This window comes from Rhinolophus sinicus, linkage group LG11 (genome assembly GCF_036562045.2).
Source record: "Rhinolophus sinicus isolate RSC01 linkage group LG11, ASM3656204v1, whole genome shotgun sequence".
Taxonomy (NCBI): domain Eukaryota; kingdom Metazoa; phylum Chordata; class Mammalia; order Chiroptera; family Rhinolophidae; genus Rhinolophus; species Rhinolophus sinicus.
Window position 1 is genome coordinate 27,904,941 of NC_133760.1, and position 19,035 is coordinate 27,923,975.

At 42.2% G+C, this 19,035-nt stretch overlaps 1 protein-coding gene across 1 annotated transcript in view; it reads left to right on the top strand.

Annotated features, from left to right (window-relative positions):
• Positions 1-7,994: 7,994 nt before the first annotated feature.
• WDR59 (WD repeat domain 59) overlaps positions 7,995-19,035 on the top strand; it is a 63,641-nt gene continuing 52,600 nt past the window's right edge. Inside the window, exons 1-2 of the mRNA XM_074316012.1 lie at positions 7,995-8,168; positions 13,157-13,206. Coding sequence (XP_074172113.1) covers positions 8,115-8,168; positions 13,157-13,206 — 104 coding nt within the window. The 5' untranslated portion in view covers positions 7,995-8,114. The remainder of the gene's footprint in view (positions 8,169-13,156; positions 13,207-19,035) is intronic.

Consider the following 19,035-nt stretch of genomic DNA (forward strand, 5'->3'; position numbering starts at 1 on the left):
AATTTAACGCAATTTCCATCCTGAAGAATGGCTTTGGTAACAGAAGAGGGGTAGTTCAGTACTGTGCACAAAAAAGAATACCAGAGCTCTTGACAGATCTCTATTGAGGAGATAAATACACAGTAAGTATTGTAACCATCTAAGTAGCTTTTGATTTACCTATTCATTCAACACTTTTTTAGTGTATTGAACAAAATATGAATAGCTAATAAATGCCAGGCACTGTACTAGGTTCTGGGACACAGTGGTGAGCCAGACAAATGGAGTCCATGTTCTCACAGAGCTTCAGAAGAACCACTTCATACCCACTAGGATGGCTACATCAAAGAGAACAATAAAAAGTGTTGCTGAGATGTGCAGAAATCAGAAACCTTATACCTTGCTGGTGGGAATGTAAAATGGTTCACCTGTTGTGGAAAACAACAGTCTGGCAGTTCCTCAAAAAATTAAACATAGAATTATCATGTGACCCAGCAATTCCACTCCTAGGTATATTTCCAAAAGAAATGAAAACATATGTCCACAGAAAAGGTTGTACATGAATGTTTACAGAAGCATTATTCAAAATAGCTGAAAAGTGGAAACAACCCAAATGTCTATTAGCTGATGAACGAATAAAGCAAATATGGTATATCCATACCATGGACTATTATTCAGCCATAAAAAGAAATGAATTGCTGATATGTGCTACAACATGGATGAAACTTGAAAACATTATACTAAGCAAAAGAAGCCAATCACAAAACACAAAAGACCACATATTCAGTTATATGAAATGCACAGAGTAGACAAATCCATTGAGATAGAAAGGTTAATGGTTGCCAGGACCTGGGGGAGGGGAGAACGGAGAATGACTGCTAATGGGTTTCTTTTTTGGAGTGGTGAAAATATTCTGGAATTAGATGATAGTGAAGGTTGTGCAACCTTGTGAATATGCTAAAAAACCACTGAATTATACACTTAAAAGGGTGAATTTATGGTATATGAATTACAGTGCATATATATATATATATATATATATATATATATTATAGTATTGAAGCTGGCAGTGACAATATAATAAGCCTAAAACAGTCCCTGGCATGTGGTTGGCACTAAATAAATATTTGTCAAATGAATGAATGAATGACTAAGTGCTATGAAAGTAAAACTACTGTGAGAGCGAAAGAGCTTGGTGCCGATGAAAGGAGACAGGTACAAATACAGTGATTCTAAGCCAAGATCTTGTTAAAAAAACAAATACAACCAAGTAAATTTGAAGATCTGATTGGCTTTCTTAAACAATTCATGAATCAGGCAGCATCGCATCTAGGAAATAGGACATTCCCATGAGTTGTACAAAATGAAAGACTTTTATAAGCAGAAAGAGGGTGGGACTAAGAAATTAAAAAGTGGGGCTGACCTGGTGGCTCAGGTGGTTGGAGCTCCATGCTCCTAACTCCGAAGGCTGCCTGTTCGATTCCCACATGGGCCAGTGGGCTCTCAACCTCAAGGTTGCCACTTCAATTCCTCGAGTCCCCCAAAGGATGGTGGGTTCCGCCCTCTGCAACTAAGATTGAACATGGCACCTTGAGCTGAGCTGCTGCTGAGCTCCCGGATGGCTCAGTTGGTTGGAGCATGGTCCTCTCAACCACAAGGTTGCTGGTTCGACTCCCACAAGGGATGGTGGGTTGCGCCCCTGGCAACTAGCAATGGGAACTGGACCTGGAGCTGAGCTGCACCCTCCACTACTAAGACTGAAAGGACAACAGTTTGAAGCTGAACGGCACCCTTCACAACTAAGATTGAAAGGACAACAACTTGACTTGGAAAAAAGGCCTGGAAGTACACACTGTTCCCCAATAAAGTTCTGTTCCCCTTCCCCAATAAAATCTTTAAAAAAAAAAAAAAATTTAAAAAGTGGGTTATTTCAGGCAAGGACACCTTTCTTTAGGGGGAGGTAGGGGGTCTTTTCAGGCAGATTACCTCACTAGTGTTGATCAGGAAGTTCCAGACTGATTGATTAAGTGATGTTCTGGGAGAGGTTGAAACTGCGATTAGAATCAGGTATTAAATCTAGGTTTGGTGTAATAAGCTTTCAGCAGGAGTCCTGCCACTTTGGGCCTGGGGTTTTCTGTTTGACACTTGAAAAGACGAGTTGGAGATTAGCCAGAGAATAGGGTGAGAGGCGTGAACTGTGTTTCAAGAAGAGAAAAATGTTCCAAACAAAGGGAACAGCATGTTCAAAGGCCTGGAGAACACGGCATCTTCAGGGAACTGAAGGATGCAATAGAGTTCCAATGAAAGGAAGTGGGAACCAAAGATGAAGCTGGTCCTCAGGGCAGCTGGTTCAATTCCCACATGGGCCAGTGAGATACACCCTCCACAACTAGATTGAAAACAACGACTTGACTTGGAGCTGATAGGTCCTGGAAAAACACACTGTTCCCCAATATTCCCCAATAAAAATTAAAAACAACAACAATAATGACCAATGATTAATGAGCACTGAAGATGCTAAGACTTGCAAAATTCAGAAACTTCCCTCTTCCCCAAATAAAGATCTATATTTTTCTTAGCTTATATATTCTTAAAGATACTGGATAGAAACACGAAAGAGCATAATGTAGTCCCCTGGGGAGTGGGCAGCAGGAACTGGAGAGTTGGGTGACAGGATGGATAAGAAACATTTTGTTTCATTATATACCTTTTTGTATTTGTGTTTGACCCATTTTTTGTAAATTTGTAGAAAGGTAGATAGATAGATAGATAGATAGATAGATAGATAGATAGATAGATAAAGTATATACCACGGGCACACTAAAAAGTCACATAGCTGGTAGGAGCAGAACTTCTAACCTTTATACATGCTCATCAAATAATTTTTAGTTAACAATTTCATTTTCTCTGTATGCTTTGGGGTGAAAAAGATTAGATCTGTTTAATAGCTATGTTTCTTTTTGTAAATTAATAGTCTGCCCTTCATTTATATTCCAGTCTAATGGTTATCATAAGCCAGTCTCTCTCACATCTGGCACCACTGAACAGCTGAGGGCCTGAACTGAAAGGGTGAAGCCTCTACTCTCTGCAATGTTATGACAACAAGTTTAGGTGCCCTGTGGGACCCTGAATCACAGCCCTTTTCAGGCAATGTCCCTGTTATCTCCTTGTGCACTTATTCACATGACAATTTTCCCATCTGAAATGAAGATATTAAGATACAAAGCTCTTCATCCAGTAACTTGATTCTATCCTTTACATCTTGGAGAGAATGACTCAAGGCATAGCAACAGGCATCCACAGAGACCTGCAGCCTCAGATTAGTTTCAATGTGTCATTTGTTACATCAAGAATCCAGTATGTGTTTTGCTCCAAGTTTCTCTTTTGGGTTCTTGGTTTTAAGTTAATGGGTCTGGGGAAGTGTCAAGTCTTTTGAACTGTCTCAATGCAAGGCTATCAGATGCAGAAATGTCCCCAGCTAGATTTGGGACTCTTGTTTTATTTATTTTTCTATCTCCGTATCTTTATTTATTTTTCTATCTCGTATCTTCATGCTGTCACCCACCCTGGGTGAACTGCTTCCTGGCTCTCCTTCAGCTGTGAAACAGGGTTAATAAAGCACTGACCCACCTACCACAACAGTCAGGAGAAAGAGCTGATAAGATCAGTGTTGCCAAAACTTGCAAACACGAGTGCATAACTGTTGCAAAACCCAATTTTAAACATCTCCAGAAGAATATAAGTCAGAAAATGGGAGCAATGGATTGTTAGGGCTGCTCCTGGGAAGCTTTTGGGGAACCTGTGGCCTCCTCTCTGTCTCCAAGAGCCTGAGAGTGGGGAAGGCTCCCTACAGCTTTGGAGGGAGCCCCCAGCACCTCCTCTGGGGGTAGACAAGTGACTCCCAGTAAGAAACTTCCTCCCAGACCACTCAGAACTCTTTACGTTTTTATTGTTTTGTTTGAAAAGAGAAAACTTAAAGAGAGAAATCAGGGTAATGGGCAACCAAATGCACCTAGCAAGGAGCTTGAACAAGTGGGCATGTCCACAAATATTTGTTGACTGATGAAAAGAGGGAAATTACTAGTGGGGCTCCAGACAGGATTCCAAGATTCTTAGATGTAGACAGATGGAAGGGTCAGCTAAACTTCACATTGTCTAGAAAAGGAAACAGGACTGGAAAGATAAAGGATTCTGTTCAAAATTGCAAGTCTACTGTAGTAGTTGCTGATAAGAGCCAGCCAAAGCCCTGGATTTCTAGGTTGGCCAGAGATCCTGCTTTCCTAGCAAGTGACCTTCTGAAAATGCATTGCTTGGTTATAAGGGCCTTGGGGCCTGGTCAGCCGGTTGAGTTCTACTTGACAAGGGACTCCTAACGGTCCCCCGTTTCTGATTCAGACAGGATATTCATAGGTGGATCTCAGAGGTACATGGCAATGAAGCAGCAGCCAGAGAGCTCTAGATTTAGCTTAAGTCCCTCTTTCAATGTGGGTGGAAGATGGAAAGAAAGGGCCCAAGAAGGCAGTTTGAAAGGTGTTCATGCTCCCTCTCTCAAAAATTCTACTGGGCTCTTTTCACATTTAAGAAAGAAAACATTGAGAGAACACAGAGCACCAAGGACTTGAAACCCCAAGTACTTTCTGTGCCTACGAATCATGACAAGCAGATTTTCAGAACTAGACAGACATGAACTAAAGAGGTAGGAGTGGGGGAGGGTTGCAGAAATGTTCAGGCAAGAGCAATTCTACAGGTTTTAGTGGGAAACAGATTACCAAACTATTTACAGACAGAGAGCTTTGGACTCTCTCTCTCTCTCTCTCTCTCTCTCTCTCTCTCTCCCCCCCCCACCCCTAGCCTTTTCTAACTTTTCTAGCTATACTTCTTGCTACAACTTCCCATATGCCCTGACTATTTGCTAAATTGCTAATCACTTGTTCAGTGCATATTTATTGCGCACCCACTACATCCCAGGCAATAGGGAAATAAACAAATAAGATTATGGTATGTTAGATGAATTGATTAAATTTTTTTTTTTTTAGGGTCAGGGTCTTTTTTTTTTTTTTTTTTTAAGGGGAGCAGGACTTTATTGGGGAACAGTGTGTACTTCCAGGACTTTTTTCCAAGTCAATCTTAGTTGTGGAGGGCGCAGCTCAGCTCCAGGTCTAGTTGCCGTTACGTTGCAGGGGGCGCAGCCCACCATCCCTTGTGAGACTCGAGGATTTGAACTGGCAACCTTGTGGTTGAGAGCCCACTGGCCCTTGTGGGAATCGAACTGGCAGCCTTCGGGGTTAGGAGCATGGAGCTCTAACCACCTGAGCCACCAGGCCGGCCGAATTGATTAATTTTTATTAGAGACAAAAAAGGGGTTCTAGGGAAAGTAACCTCACAGGATGAACTGGGCAGGACATGGTGGGTAGTCACGCCCCAGGCATATACTTTTTTTTTTTAGTAAAAGGTTTGTCTTTGCCTTAAGCAAGCCCTGTCCATTGTTTCTGTGCATCTAGTTTAACACACTTGTGAAATAAGGGTAACCACCCTCAAGAGAGCACATAATCTTGTTAACTATCCTGAAATCCAATCACTGCCTTGCTTTCTCCCACCTTCATGTAATCTTCCTTACTTTCCCTCCTTATTTCCAAATGCTTAAAAAGAAACTGCCAAACCATTACTCTCCATAGCATTTGAGATCTTGCTTCCTGGCAATTGTCACCACTTTGGCTCAAATAAAACCTTACAGAAGTTCTTTAAACAACGTATTCCAGGACACTTAGAAAGTATTCTGTTTCTTTCTCCCTGCCCTTGAATCTGGCTTAAAAGATTTCCCCCTCTGGGCTGGCTAAGCTGAGGTGAGGCCCTTCTCTCTAGAGCAGTCTTTTGTGGTAGAGAATTAGGAGAAAAGTGGGAGACAAGGAAGAAAGGCTAATAATATAGGAGCGTGGAGGCCATGGCTGGAGTTTTTTAAGGGCTGCAGTGTGTGAGAATAACTGATAGGTGGATGGGAAAGAAAGCAAAGGGACTTGAAGGAGACTGGTGATTCTGTATTCCCTTCTGGGGGTAAAGAATTGCAGGTAACGATTTTGAATAGTTTTAAAAATTACATTTGGTTTCACAGAAGGCATCCCTTGACCTATACAGCAGCCTAAGGGTATGACTTTATATGCTTTTCACATTCATTCATTGGACAAATATTCATGGAGTTTCTTATATATGCAGTCACCACGCAGGGCTGAAAATAAAACAGACCTGGTCCCTGTCCTCCCAAAGCTTGAAAATGTTAAATAAAAAAATAAATGTTGAATTACAAATTGTGAAGTGTACTTTGAAAGAAAGCACAGTGCCCTGAGTGTTAATTGAGGAACTGCTTTGTGTCTTTGGAATGCATCCTTCTCTTCACACTTAAGGATCTTTGTTCACACTTCAATGCTGAAGTACTATTTCTGACAGTGTACGCTATGGAAATCCTAATTATACTGAAAAGCTTAAATGTCACCTGCTTCAGGATGCTATGTCAGGTCCCCCGTTTAGGATGTCCTCTCCTGGCACATTGCTTGCAAGTTTTTTGTAAAACCCAATTCATTCTGCCAAGTGTATACCTGTTGTACAGGGACCAACTGTCTCAGTTTATCTGGATTGAAGGGTTTGCTGGGATACGTTGGTCACCCTATTGATAAGTCTGTCTTCCCCATTACATCCAATACCCCAGGAGGGAAGGGAAGGCTTCTTATCTCTACTCAGGCAATGCCTTGCACATAGAAATAGTGATAGTATTAACAACAACAACAATAAAAATAGTTTACACTTGAGTATTGACTACATTCCAGGCTCTGTGCTTAACTCCTTGTAACAACCAAATGAATCAAGCATGTCATTTTCCCATTCTGTAAAGAAATAGAAGCTAAGCCAGTTAAGCCAGGATTTGAGAGCGTGGGACAAAAGAAGAGTAGCTAATCACCATTCATTGCGCAATCAGCAGTTCTCAAACGTTTTGATCTCAGGATCCCTTTACACTCTTACAACTTTTTAAAGATTCCTCCTGCCCAACTTTTATGTGGGCTATATATACTGATAGTAATTAATAGATTTAAAAATGAGAATTTAAAATATATTTATTCATGATTTTACTTATACATTAATGCACATTAGCATTAATAATACATTTTGTAAATGAAAAATAATTTATTTAAAAAAACAGTGGGATAAGTGGCAAATCTCTTTAATGTCTGGCTTAATAGAAAACTGCTTCAAATATATGGTGATGGAAGGAGAACTGACTGGGGTGTTGAACACACAATGGGATTAATAGATGATGTGATACAGAATTGTACACCTGAAATCTATGTAACTTTACCAACAATTGTCACCCCAGTTAACTTTAATTTAAAAAACAAACAAAAAAAAACAAACCCTGCTGAATTCTCACATCTGCTTCTACCATTCAATCTGCTACAATATATACCATGTAGCTTCTGGAAAACTTCACTGTACATTGGTGAAAGAAAGTGAAAAAGGCAAATAACGTCTTAGTATGATTATCAAAATTGTTTTGCCTTCAGAAACCCCATGAAAAGGTTGTGGAGACTCACTGGGGTCCCTGGACACTTTGGCAGGCGCTGCTGTTACTGGATGAAACAATAAATTTCACATTCAGACTTTTCAATGCCTTCATGGCAGGTTTGCACAAATGTTGGATTTTGGTTTGTAGACATCCTGGGTCTTACCGGTGACACCAGCGAGGAGACAGGGAAGACAACAAGCACTGCATCTCGGCCAAACTGCAATCTGCGAGCTTTTCCTGTGTTATCCACGCGCTACTCGACCTTGGACTACAACTCCCGGCCCAGCTTGCAGGAAGGGGGCGTGTGTCCGCAGCTGCGACGAAGCTTGTGTGACTCAAGCCGAGTGACGGAAGTGGAGGGGGCGTGCCTGTTTTGGGTAGGGACGGTTCCGCAGTTGGAGGAGTCTGGAAGAGGGGGCGGAGCCAGTGTTTGGGTCAGCCAATGATTTGCGCTCAGGCGGAAGAAGGGAACGGGGCGTGGCAGGGCTCAGTCGCAGGCTGCGTGGGGCTTACAGATCCCTGGTACGTGGGTTTCGGTGGCGGGAACGCGCGGTTCTGGGACCTGGGCTCCCGACTGCAGGAGATGGCTACGCGATGGAGCAGCGAGAACGTGGTGGTGGAGTTTCGCGACTCTCAGGTGAGCTGGTCGCCAAATGGAGCCTTCTGGGCATGCGCCCTTCCCGGTTCCCTTCCCCCCACGCTGCCGGGTCAGCTTCAGGGGCGGCGGGGCGACCCCCAAGCTTGGGCTGGGCTCGTGGACAAGAAGGTGACCCGGAGCTGTTAGACCCGAGCGGGCGAGGGGGAGCCTTGATGGCCATTGGGGGCGGTTGGGGCGGGCGCCGACAGGGTTTCGGGGTTCCCCGCGGGGGGTACGGGGGATGGTGTCTGCTTTGGGACTCCGAAGTGCAGAGATTGCGTGCGAGTGAGTGCTGGGAAGCTTCCAAACTCGGATGGTGGGCAAGGGGGTGTTTGCTCCCCGAGGCTGAGGGTCGCGCTTAGTGACTTTGGGCAAGACGCAGAACTTCTCTGAGCCTCACAGCTCTGTGGACTTAACGCTTCTTCACAGGACTTTGGGGGTGGATTCGATTAAAAAACAAAACTGCATGCATAGTGCCTGTTTCGGCGCCTAAGCTTTTAAGTGGTCGCTGCTGCTAGAATAGTGGAAAATACCGTATTGCCGGGTTCGAATCCCGGCTCAGCCCCTAGCCTGTCCGCACTCTCTGCGCGTCAGTTTGCTCACCTCAAAGGGCTGGCTTGAGAATTTTACTATGAGATCATTCACACATTTAGCATGTGTGGTACAGTGACAGGCACATGGTAAGCCTCAAGGAACGTTAGCACTTACTAGTGATTTTTACCATTTTTAAATTTCCTGTCTTCCATATGGCAGGCCTCGTGCTAAGTGATTTCTCTGTATTTTCTTTTTCTAATTCATGAAAGAACCACGCAAGATAAATAGATGTTATCCCTTTTTTTTCCAAACGGGGAAGCTGATCTCTGTTTGGCTGGTCCCAAGTGACCTGGCCAAGGCTCCCCTTATGTGGCTGCATTGGGATTTGAACTAAGGCATCTGGCCGCAGGGCTCTTGTTGGCCTCATTACACTACCTTGCTTCGTATTTTATGAGCCTGTCATACAGTCATTCCTCAACAAATACCATGTACCCCCAGCACCTTAGGACAGTGTGTTGGTGATTCGCTTTTTATGCTACAAATACAGAGGGTGCCAAAAAAATGTGTACACATTTTAAGAAAGGAAAAAACTGTGTGAAATTTGTAACACTCAATATTATACTGATAACAAAAGATGAATACAAGTCTTGTGTATACATTTTTTTGGCACCCCCGGTATTTATGGAATACCTTCTGTGTGCCAGGCTTTCAGTCACTCGTTTATTCAACAAGGATTTATTGAGCTCTTGCCAGGTGCAGACTGTGCCAGGCGCTGTGTTGAAACTCAGATGATTTATACTGAAGGGAAATTGGGATTACAACAAGGGGTGCTGTGGTTTCTTCTTTCTAAAATCCCATGGTCTCTTGCCATAAAGATAATGAGTGGAGGAGCCACCAACCAGTTTGCTCTGTGGTGCTCTCTGATACATAGTTCCTGGAGAATTTGAGCAGCAGCATTTGGATTAAAGAATTCTGAAGCACTTTGTACTGTCAGCACTGTCTCTGGGAGGCCTGCACTCCCAGGGGAGGCGCCAGACTGCTAGGGATAAAGAACCACATTCCTGTTACCCTTCTTGTTAATTACTTTCACTGGGGATTAAGAACAAAATCTTGTATGGAACCTGCTAATTTGGAAGCTACTAATCTGTAAACCCTTTAATTCTCATAGAAGTACAAGTAGCCTCTTACAGAGAAACCAAACCTCCCTATAGAAACGTCATTGAAGAGACCTGCAGAGAGGGTGCAGACACATAGGTTAGGATGCTATGAAGCAGTAGGATAATAAACCGAAACAGCAGTTGTTAAAGTCAGAGGATAAAGCAAATTGCGTAATTTAACTGTCTTGTGGGAGTTTCTGTTTTTCTTTCTGATTTTTCTGTTCATTTGGAAAGGTACATCTTCATGTTAATTATGGTTTTGTGGTTAATTCTGATGGTAATTGGTGGGGGAGTAGGGGCCCTTTTTTATGAACTATTTCATTAATGTAGAAATGAAGAGTTGAAACTCTTACTATTGTCTTTCTGAAGAGGAAGGCCAGAACAATAAACTTTTAAAAACACCCTGCCTCTTTAAAAAATAAAAGCTGTTAGGTTTTTCAGTGGAAAAACCCCAGCCTAAAAGGTGAAACTCTTTTTCTTTTACACCTTATACAAGCATTTATTTTATAAATCAATACCTGGAGATATTGTCACTGATTAATAGTGAAGAACCTCTGCTGCTTGGATCTACTCTTATTGTGTTTCCCTGAAAATAAGACCTAGCCGGATAATCAGCTCTAATGCGTCTTTTTGACCCGGTCTTATGTTAATTTTTGCTCCAAAAGAAACATTAGAGCTGATTGTCTGATTAGGTCTTATTTTCGAGGAAAACACGGTATGTGGTCCCTGGAATCAATGGATGTGGACACTGTAAGAAAACTTAGAGATAATCTTCTAGGGCAACACCATCGAGTAGAATTTTCTGTGATGATGGCAATGTGGCTGTTAAACACATGAAATGGGGTTAGTACAACTGACATTGTATTTTTAATTTAATCAGATTTTAATTAATTGCCATTTAAATAGCTACTTGTGGCTAGTGGCAATGGTATTGGAAAGTGTAGTGGAGAGTCAATAGTTTATACTCAAAGAGGTAAAATGGGGAAGAGGAATGTAGTGAAAAATGCAGTGAGTTTACAGGGCTACAGATGATTACTAGAATTAGTGGGGTGATCACACTGTAAGATAGAAAAGTGCTGAATCACTATATTGTGCACCTGAAACTAATATACCAATATATGATTGTATACCAACTCTACTTAAATGGAAAAAAAGAAGAATTCGTCATGGTTGGAGTGTTGGGCTGGACTTGGGAGGGGAGAGATGCGAGACAGCCTGTAGAAGTGATCAGAGAAGAGGTCTTAAGTGATCTTTAATGGCACGCCAAGGGTGTTGGACCTTGTCCTGTAGGCTGTGGGGAGCCACTAAAAGAGTGTGAGCAAGCAAGCAGCCTAACCAGGCTTAAGTGTAACAACAGCCCTGAGGGTGGAGAGTGAGGCTGGTGAGAGGCTGGGGTGCCTGTCCAGTGAGGACTAATGAAGGCCTGAGCCCAGGCAGAGATAGGGAGAAATGGATTGATTAGGAACAGACCAGGAAGGGGGGGTGTCCAAAGTTGGGAGGAATTTCAGGAAAGACTCATGTCATAGAAATCAAAGGTTTTAAGGAGGAGTCAGATCAAGTAAAAAACTAATAGAAAGTATCGACTAATTTCAGCAGTATAAGAGATCAGTGAGTTGTGCTGGATTGTTTTTTATTGTTGTATGCCTGAGGTGTGGTGGAGAAGGGTTTTGAACCTAGTTCTGACTCCAAAGCCTGTGCATACTTTTTCTACTGCACCGATGAACTCCGTTTTTCTGCAGAAATGCCGTGTAGAAATCTTTCTTCCTTTTGGTAAAATGTGATCAGTTTTTTTGGAGTGGTGAAACCAAATGCTTTAAGGAACACAGCTGACTTCATGAACATGATTTTTTAAATAATTATTAAACTTTTATTTATTTAAGTGTATTTTTCCAGGACCCATCAGCTCCAAGTCAGGTAGTTGTTTCAATCTAGCTGTGGAAGGCGCAGCTCACAGTGGCCCATGTGGGGATCGAACCAGCAAACCTTGTTGTTAAGAGCACTGCATTCTAACCAACTGAGCTAACTGGCTGCCCTAAACATGATTTTTTTAAAAGAAGGGCTGTAGCAATTTGTGTAAGTAAGGGGCTTACAGAGTCTCATGGAATTGATATCTTTTTTTTTTTTTTTTTTTAAAGATTTTATTGGGGAAGGGGAACAGGACTTTATTGGGAAACAGTGTGTACTTCCAGGACTTTTTCTCCAAGTCAAGTTGTTGTCCTTTCAATCTTAGTTGTGGAGGGTTCTGTTCAGCTTCAAGTTGTTGTTCTTTCAGTCTTAGTTGTGGAGGGCGCAGATCAGCTCCAGGTCCAGTTGCCGTTGCTAGTTGCAGGGGGCACAGCCCACCATCCCTTGCGGGAGTTGAGGAATTGAACTGGCAACCTTGTGGTTGAGAGCCCGCGCTCCAACCAACAACTGAGCCATCCGGGAGGCAGCTCAGCTCAAGGTGCCGTGTTCAATCTTAGTTGCAGGGGGCAGAGCCCACCATCCCTTGTGGTACTCGAGGAATTGAACTGGCAACCTTGTGGTTAAGAGCCCACTGGCCCATGTGGGAATCGAACCGGCAGCCTTCGGAGTTAGGAGCATGGAGCTCTAACTGCCTGAGCCACTGGGCCGGCCCCTGGAATTGATATCTTTTATTAGCCATCAGTTAGCCCATCTTTTACAAATTATTAGTTACATTTTCTCCAGGCTAATAAGAATCAAAAGTCACTGTTAATGCTATGGTAGTGTCATTTCATGAAGGTCACATGACTCCTAACGTGTGCCACAAAAGCCACCAGCCTGCAATTGAAGGAACAAGGGCTGTTAAGGACTTTATTCTCTTCTGTTAAAAGGTATCTCTTGACAGGGAGCAGTTCTGAAATAGTCTGCTTTCCTAGGAGTACACTTCAGTATCTAAAAACAAAGGGTGAAAGAAGATATGATTGGAATTTTACATTATAAAGTGTGTGGGTAAGGTACACCAATTTTATTCATCAGATTTCCCTAGTCTAATAGAAGGTTTCATACAGCAGGCAGTGAACTATCAAACTTTATTATCCTAGGAGGTATTAAAGAAATGAAGGCACTTTAGAAGTGTAGATAATTCATAGGTGATAAATTATCAAGGAATTATTAAGAGAAACTAGTGAAAAAATTTTTTGAGATGTTAAGGAAGGGCCTTGACACATGAGCTGGAAGGACCCTGATTTTGAAAGGGTGGGAAGAAGAAGACCCCAAGGTGACTGACAACCTGCCTGCCTTCTCCAACCTGAGCTGGCTTTCCTGGCAGAACTGAATCTGTGTTCTCTCTCACAGGCAACTGCAATGTCTGTGGACTGTCTGGGGCAGCATGCGGTGCTTTCTGGGTAAGTGAGCTTTCCATGACACCTGGGAACAAATCGCAAATCAAGAGGTTTCTGGGAAATTGGAAAGTACTCTTATATTTAAGGGTTACAGTGATAGGGCTTAGTTGTGCTGTCCTAGTGACTTCAGGGGTACTTGGAGGGATTATTTGCAGTTTATTTTTGTCTGCCCTAACAGGTAAGCAATAAAATTCCTTTGAAATTTTAGAGCTTGGTAGTTTGGTCTTGAAATTGCAATTTTTTGTTTACTGCACAGACTCTTCATAAAGATGCTGTGTGGTGTGGTCTCACAGGTAGTTGGTTACTAGGACTGAGGAGATGTGGGGTCGCGTTTGGCAGTGCCAATGATTATGAGCCCCTGGACATTTACTCAATTGGCTTCCTTGGACTTTGGTTTTCTCATGAAGGAATTCAATTTTATTATGAAGAAATTGAACTACATAATTTCTCTAGTGTCTTCTGGCTCAAACTTTTTAGGATTCTGGCAGTTAAGGGTCATCCCTGCATTGCTAATCACCCTAACATTGTACCAGTATGAGAACACTTAATGGTCAGAGTTCCCCCTTCCCTTTCATATTGCTTTAGGTTAATACCCCTACTTCTCAAATTTGGCAGTATTTTCATTAACTTGGTTGTTTATGAACCCATTTATAAATCAATGAGGTATTTTCTATTAACTTCATTATTTCATTTTATTTTATTATTTTTTTTATTGGGGAATATTATTGGGGAATAAATGTAGCATGTAGTGTATTCCTCCAGGGCCCATCAGCTCCAAGTCATTGTCCTTCAATCCAGTTGCGGAGGGCGCAGCTCAGCTCCAAGTCTAGTTGCCGTTTTCATTCTTAGTTGCAAGGGGCACAGCTCACCATCCCATGCGGGAATTGAACTGCAACCTTGTTGTTGAGAGCTTGCGCTCTAACCAGCTGAGCCATCCAGCTGCCCTTCTGGAAGGTCAGCGGCAGCTCGGCAGCTGGTTGTCTTCAGTCTAGTTGTAGAGGGCACAGCTCACTGGCTCATGTGGGAATTGAACCGGCAACCCTGTTGTTCAGAGCTTGCGCTCTAACCAACTGAGCCATCTGGTAGCCCCTTCATTATTTTATTTTGAAATCATTTTTTGACTTACCTTAAGACAAGCACATACCAAAGAAAGCATATACAATGGAAAGTAAGTTTCCTTCCTCCCTCCCTCTACCCGTTTCCCCAGAGACAATTATCCATACCATTTTCTTGTGTCACACTGGGTACATAGATAAGGAAAAATGGGTATGTCTCTTTTCTGCCTCCTCCCTACTCACTTTTTTTGGATTGCCTCCATTTTCCAAACAGTATATGATTCATCCATTGACTTTTTACAATAGAAGATGAGGATTTAGCACTTTTACTTTGCTCTGTGAGTCATTTACGTATATACCTGCCTTCCCCCCTTCTTCCAATATATAACAATTGTTGGGTTTAATCAATATTTGGGGTTCTTTTTCTGAGTTATTGTTGGGAGGTCCTATGTCGTTCTGATTCTAGACTCTGTATGTGACCTGTTTTTTCTCTTTGGAAGCTTTAAAATCCTATGTTTGTCTCTTGTGTTATCTCTAATGTGTGAAATTTTTACTGTGATTGCTTTCTTGTGTGTCTTTTTTCATTGATTGTGCAGGCACTTACAGCCCCCCTCCTTTTTTACATTATTACTTGTTTTATCTAAACAAATAGAAGCATAACATACACTTGGTATCATGTAGCTGTATTAACAACTCTCAGGTACCGTAAAATACTCTCAGGTACCCTGGAATAACTGTGTCTCAAAATGTTAGACTTCTCAGCATTCACCTATGCGTGTGTTGCTCATTCGTAGCATTCTGGGAGAGAATGGGGTTATGTAAATGGAAATCATGGAAGTGTTCCTGTTTGTGTGTATTCTTAGATATGTATACATCTATATTATTTTTTAACATGATCTTGAAGTTCACCATTTCATTTTCATATATTGAACTTGAACAATATGTGTAGTAAAGTGTATGCATAAAAGAACAACTCCGATAAATATACAGATATCTACACCATATGGTCACCACTCAGATTAAAATACAGAATAATTTTTAGCACCTTGGAAGGCCCTTTCAGTTAATTAGCATTTATTTGATACTGAATTTACTCCTGGGCCATAAGTTTTTGTTTCTTCATTTTCTTCTGGGAGATCTTTTTCTTCTGTACAACCTCCTCTCCTGGTTTAGAACAATCTGCTCTTTTTCAGTGAGGATCATCTCAGTGTGGCAGGGTGAGCTCATGCAGGCGTTAACCCATTAGCCCATGAGCACCATAAGTTCTGTGAAGCATCTTGTGCGCTTTGTTCACCTGGCTGTGCTCACTGATCAGAGAATTTACATCTCAGCCCTTAAGTTCAGCATGACTCTCTGCATTTTAAAGTATGTGCAGCAAAAATTCAGCATTTGTTTTGGGCTCCCGACCCTGCGTCAAGCCCCACTGTTTGGCCTGGGCACACCTACCTACTCCACCGTTTTAACGGAAAGGTACACGTTGTTTCTATAAAGTGACAGCCTTCAGATACTTGGTGGCTTTTTGGATATGCATACCCTCAATTGCCTGCTAGGGCAGTTTTACCAACGGTCTTAAAGTGAACACAAAGATTTAAATCTTTTTAATTTTTTAAATTTTTAACAAAATTTTATTCAAAGCACTAGGAAAATTATAGTCAAAACACAGAAATAATCAGACTATAACAATGCTGCATAGATAGTGGTATATAAGTTCCCTGACGCTTAGTGACTTCTTTCTAATTAAAACGTCAATTTTCAGATCACTAGGTAGAAAATGGTAGAGGCATTATTTTGTCTCTCGGAGGCTGAAAAAATGGCTTTCATGGTGAGAATTGACACCATTTAAACAACAATGATTAGATTATTCCCAATTTAATTATATTCCCTTCTTGTTATTTCCCAGAGATGAAAATTGAGAATGTAAGGATTACTAGATGGAACTAGGAGGTAAATTACCTGTTAGGAGATATCCTGATTGGTGCCTGCTTTAATAGACAAAACACTGATTAAAGTTTTAAAAATTGCAGCCATACCATTATGCTTAACTAAAATTATCAGTCTGAATACTTTTTTACATAACACATTACGTATGTACAAGAGAAAAAAATGACTTGTTTCCAATCCTTTGACCTTCAGTTAAGAAAAAAGCCATAACCTAGTGATTTACACATGTAATCTGGCAATTTGGGCTTTTCTCCCTACATTACAAAAATTAACTGCTTGTATTTCATCCAGCAAACCCCATGTATCCGTAACTCCTATTTCAGCGTTTTCTCTGGTGGCCTTTTTGTTTATAGTGATCGGACTTGGCTACCACCAGTGCTCTCTCACTGTCAGAGTTGCCCCTGGGGGCCACACAGTAAAAGGAGGACCGTAGGGGCTGGGCCTACGACTCAGAACTGGAAGGTGACATGCCAAGGGGGTCGAGGGCCCAAAGTGACGCTGCATGCACTAGCACGTGGGAGCTCTGGGAACTTTCTCTGTTACCAAGGGCAGTGGCCACCATGTTCCTAGCGCCAAATCCGCGATGGTACAGAACCCCAAGATTTGGACCTCTTGATTGGCATAATTTTGTGGGATTTTCTGGGTCACGTGAATAGTGAACCGTTTTAGAGGTCATGTCAGGCCACTTTCGGGAAGGGCGGAAATCTGTGTCTTATAGTTGAAGAAATTTTCCTGCATTATGTCGTTGAAAACACCCCCCCCTCCCCATTTCCTCTTCTCAGTCCTTTCTGGAGCTGCTATTAGTCATGTCAAATATCCTGTATGGATTCTCTTTTGGTCTTTTTGTTGTGCATTCTGGTAGTTTTCTTTAACTTCTAACCCTTCTATCAGATTTCTTTATTTAAACTATTTTAGTTTCTAAGAGCTCTTTCTTGGTCTCTGTTCTTTATATTGTCTTCTTTTGCCTCTCTGAGCATATTAATTCTAGGATTTTTTCTTTCCTCTGTGCCAACCTCATTTCCTTTTTCTTTCTCTCGATAATGCTGGCCTCTGTCATTCAGGTTTCCTCTGATGCTCCTGGCAACCTCTGTTAATGTGAGAGAATGGCTGGAATCTCTGTTCACATGGGCGGTGATGGGGTTCACTGTGGGGACATCAGGTGGGAACCAGGCCCTCTTGTTGGAGGATTTTGTTGTTGTTGTTATTTGTTTGTTTGCTTTTTCTTTTTCTTGAGCTGATTTCTTCCTGAGAAGAATCCTCCTGTCACTAGTCACTGTCTGAAGACTAAAAGCTCAGCGTTCTGAGTGCTGAATCAGGGGAGAGGCCTAAGGGTCTTACATTCACGTCCTGTTCTGAACTCAGCCCCTCTCACTGACTCTCTGCCGGGCCTCTTTTCCCAAGCCCGGCCTTCTGTGAAGTAATTTCTCCAAAGCACATCACCCACCCCTCCAACCTGAGTGAAGAAGAGGTGGAGAGACCGTCCCGGGGCTTAAACCACTCTCCTTAGTGTTCTTGCAACCAGTTCTTGTTTGGTTTGGTTTGGTTTTGTTCTGCTTTCGGTTCTCCAGCCTTCTCCCTTCTCCTTGCCTGTAGCCTGAAGCCTCCAGCCTGAGCAGTTCTGGGTTCTGCCGTGAATCACCTTGCTTCTCACTCACTCCTGTCGGCACGTGGCCATTAGCTGCCTTTACCCTAGATCAGTTACTGTTCATTCACATGCTGGTCCTGTCTCATTGTCTTTGTCTTTGTGGGTTTCTCTCTTATGTTCTTACTCTTATTTCAGTCGGTCTTCAGAGGGGAATGAAGATAAAAACACTTATGTTCAATCAGGCATCTTTTTCCTGAAGTGCTCACTGTCTGTCCTGTATTTGCTCTGGAATGTCTCTCTGAACTCCCTGCCAACACACACCCCATCTGTACAGCTCTTAGCCTTTTCCTGTTTCTTGTTCTAATGGCAAGATGTCAGCTGGCCTGCCGCAGGATCAGGTGATTCCTTCAGAGGAGGTCAGAGATTCTAGATCTTTATTTAGCAGTAACTTTCTTAGAAGTCCCAGTTCTGTGAATCTGTGTCTTACTTAGCAGTTCTCCCTTAACCATCCCTCCTAGGGTTTCTGCTAGAGTTTTCCATACTATTTTTACTTTCCATTTCTTAGCTTTTCTGAGCAGCGACTAGTAATCTTTTTCTTCATTATTGAGCCCACTTGTCCTCATTGATATGCGATATCCTCTAACAATGAAACGAGAGCTGATGGCTGCTGAGACGTTGATTCACACACCAGAGATTTTCACTAAAAAAAAAAGGAAAATAGGTGAACACAGAACATCCCTGTTTTCAGATCCTTTATAGTGATTGGCATCTTGAACATTATTAGCACTTAATACATTATTTTTATTATTAATTATTATTTTTTGTTATTATTTGCCCTCTGGATAGACTTAACTTAGTTCCCTTTCTAGTTAGTTGACTTCCAAGGGAATTTGAGATTTTCCACAGGATGTTTGGTTAAGCTATACGTGATGTGTTTAGCACACATTTATTGATTACAAAGCACTGGGCCTAGTGATGCTGGACATACAGAGATATTCGAGACTTGGTCCATACTCCAAACACTTAGTTGGTTCAGGACGAGAGCCTTAACATTAGTACGTAGTGCTGCTCAGAGATAAATGCTGCAGTCAACATGCAAAGCACGTGTTAGGAGTAATGTCGAAGCAGTGACTGTCCCAAGTGGGGGATTGGAAGAGGCTGGGTGAGGGCTGGGTTGGAGCTGGGTGCGGTGGGTGTGGTAGGGAAGACCACCTCTAGAGGTCGATTCTCGCAGGGATGTGACTCCCATTT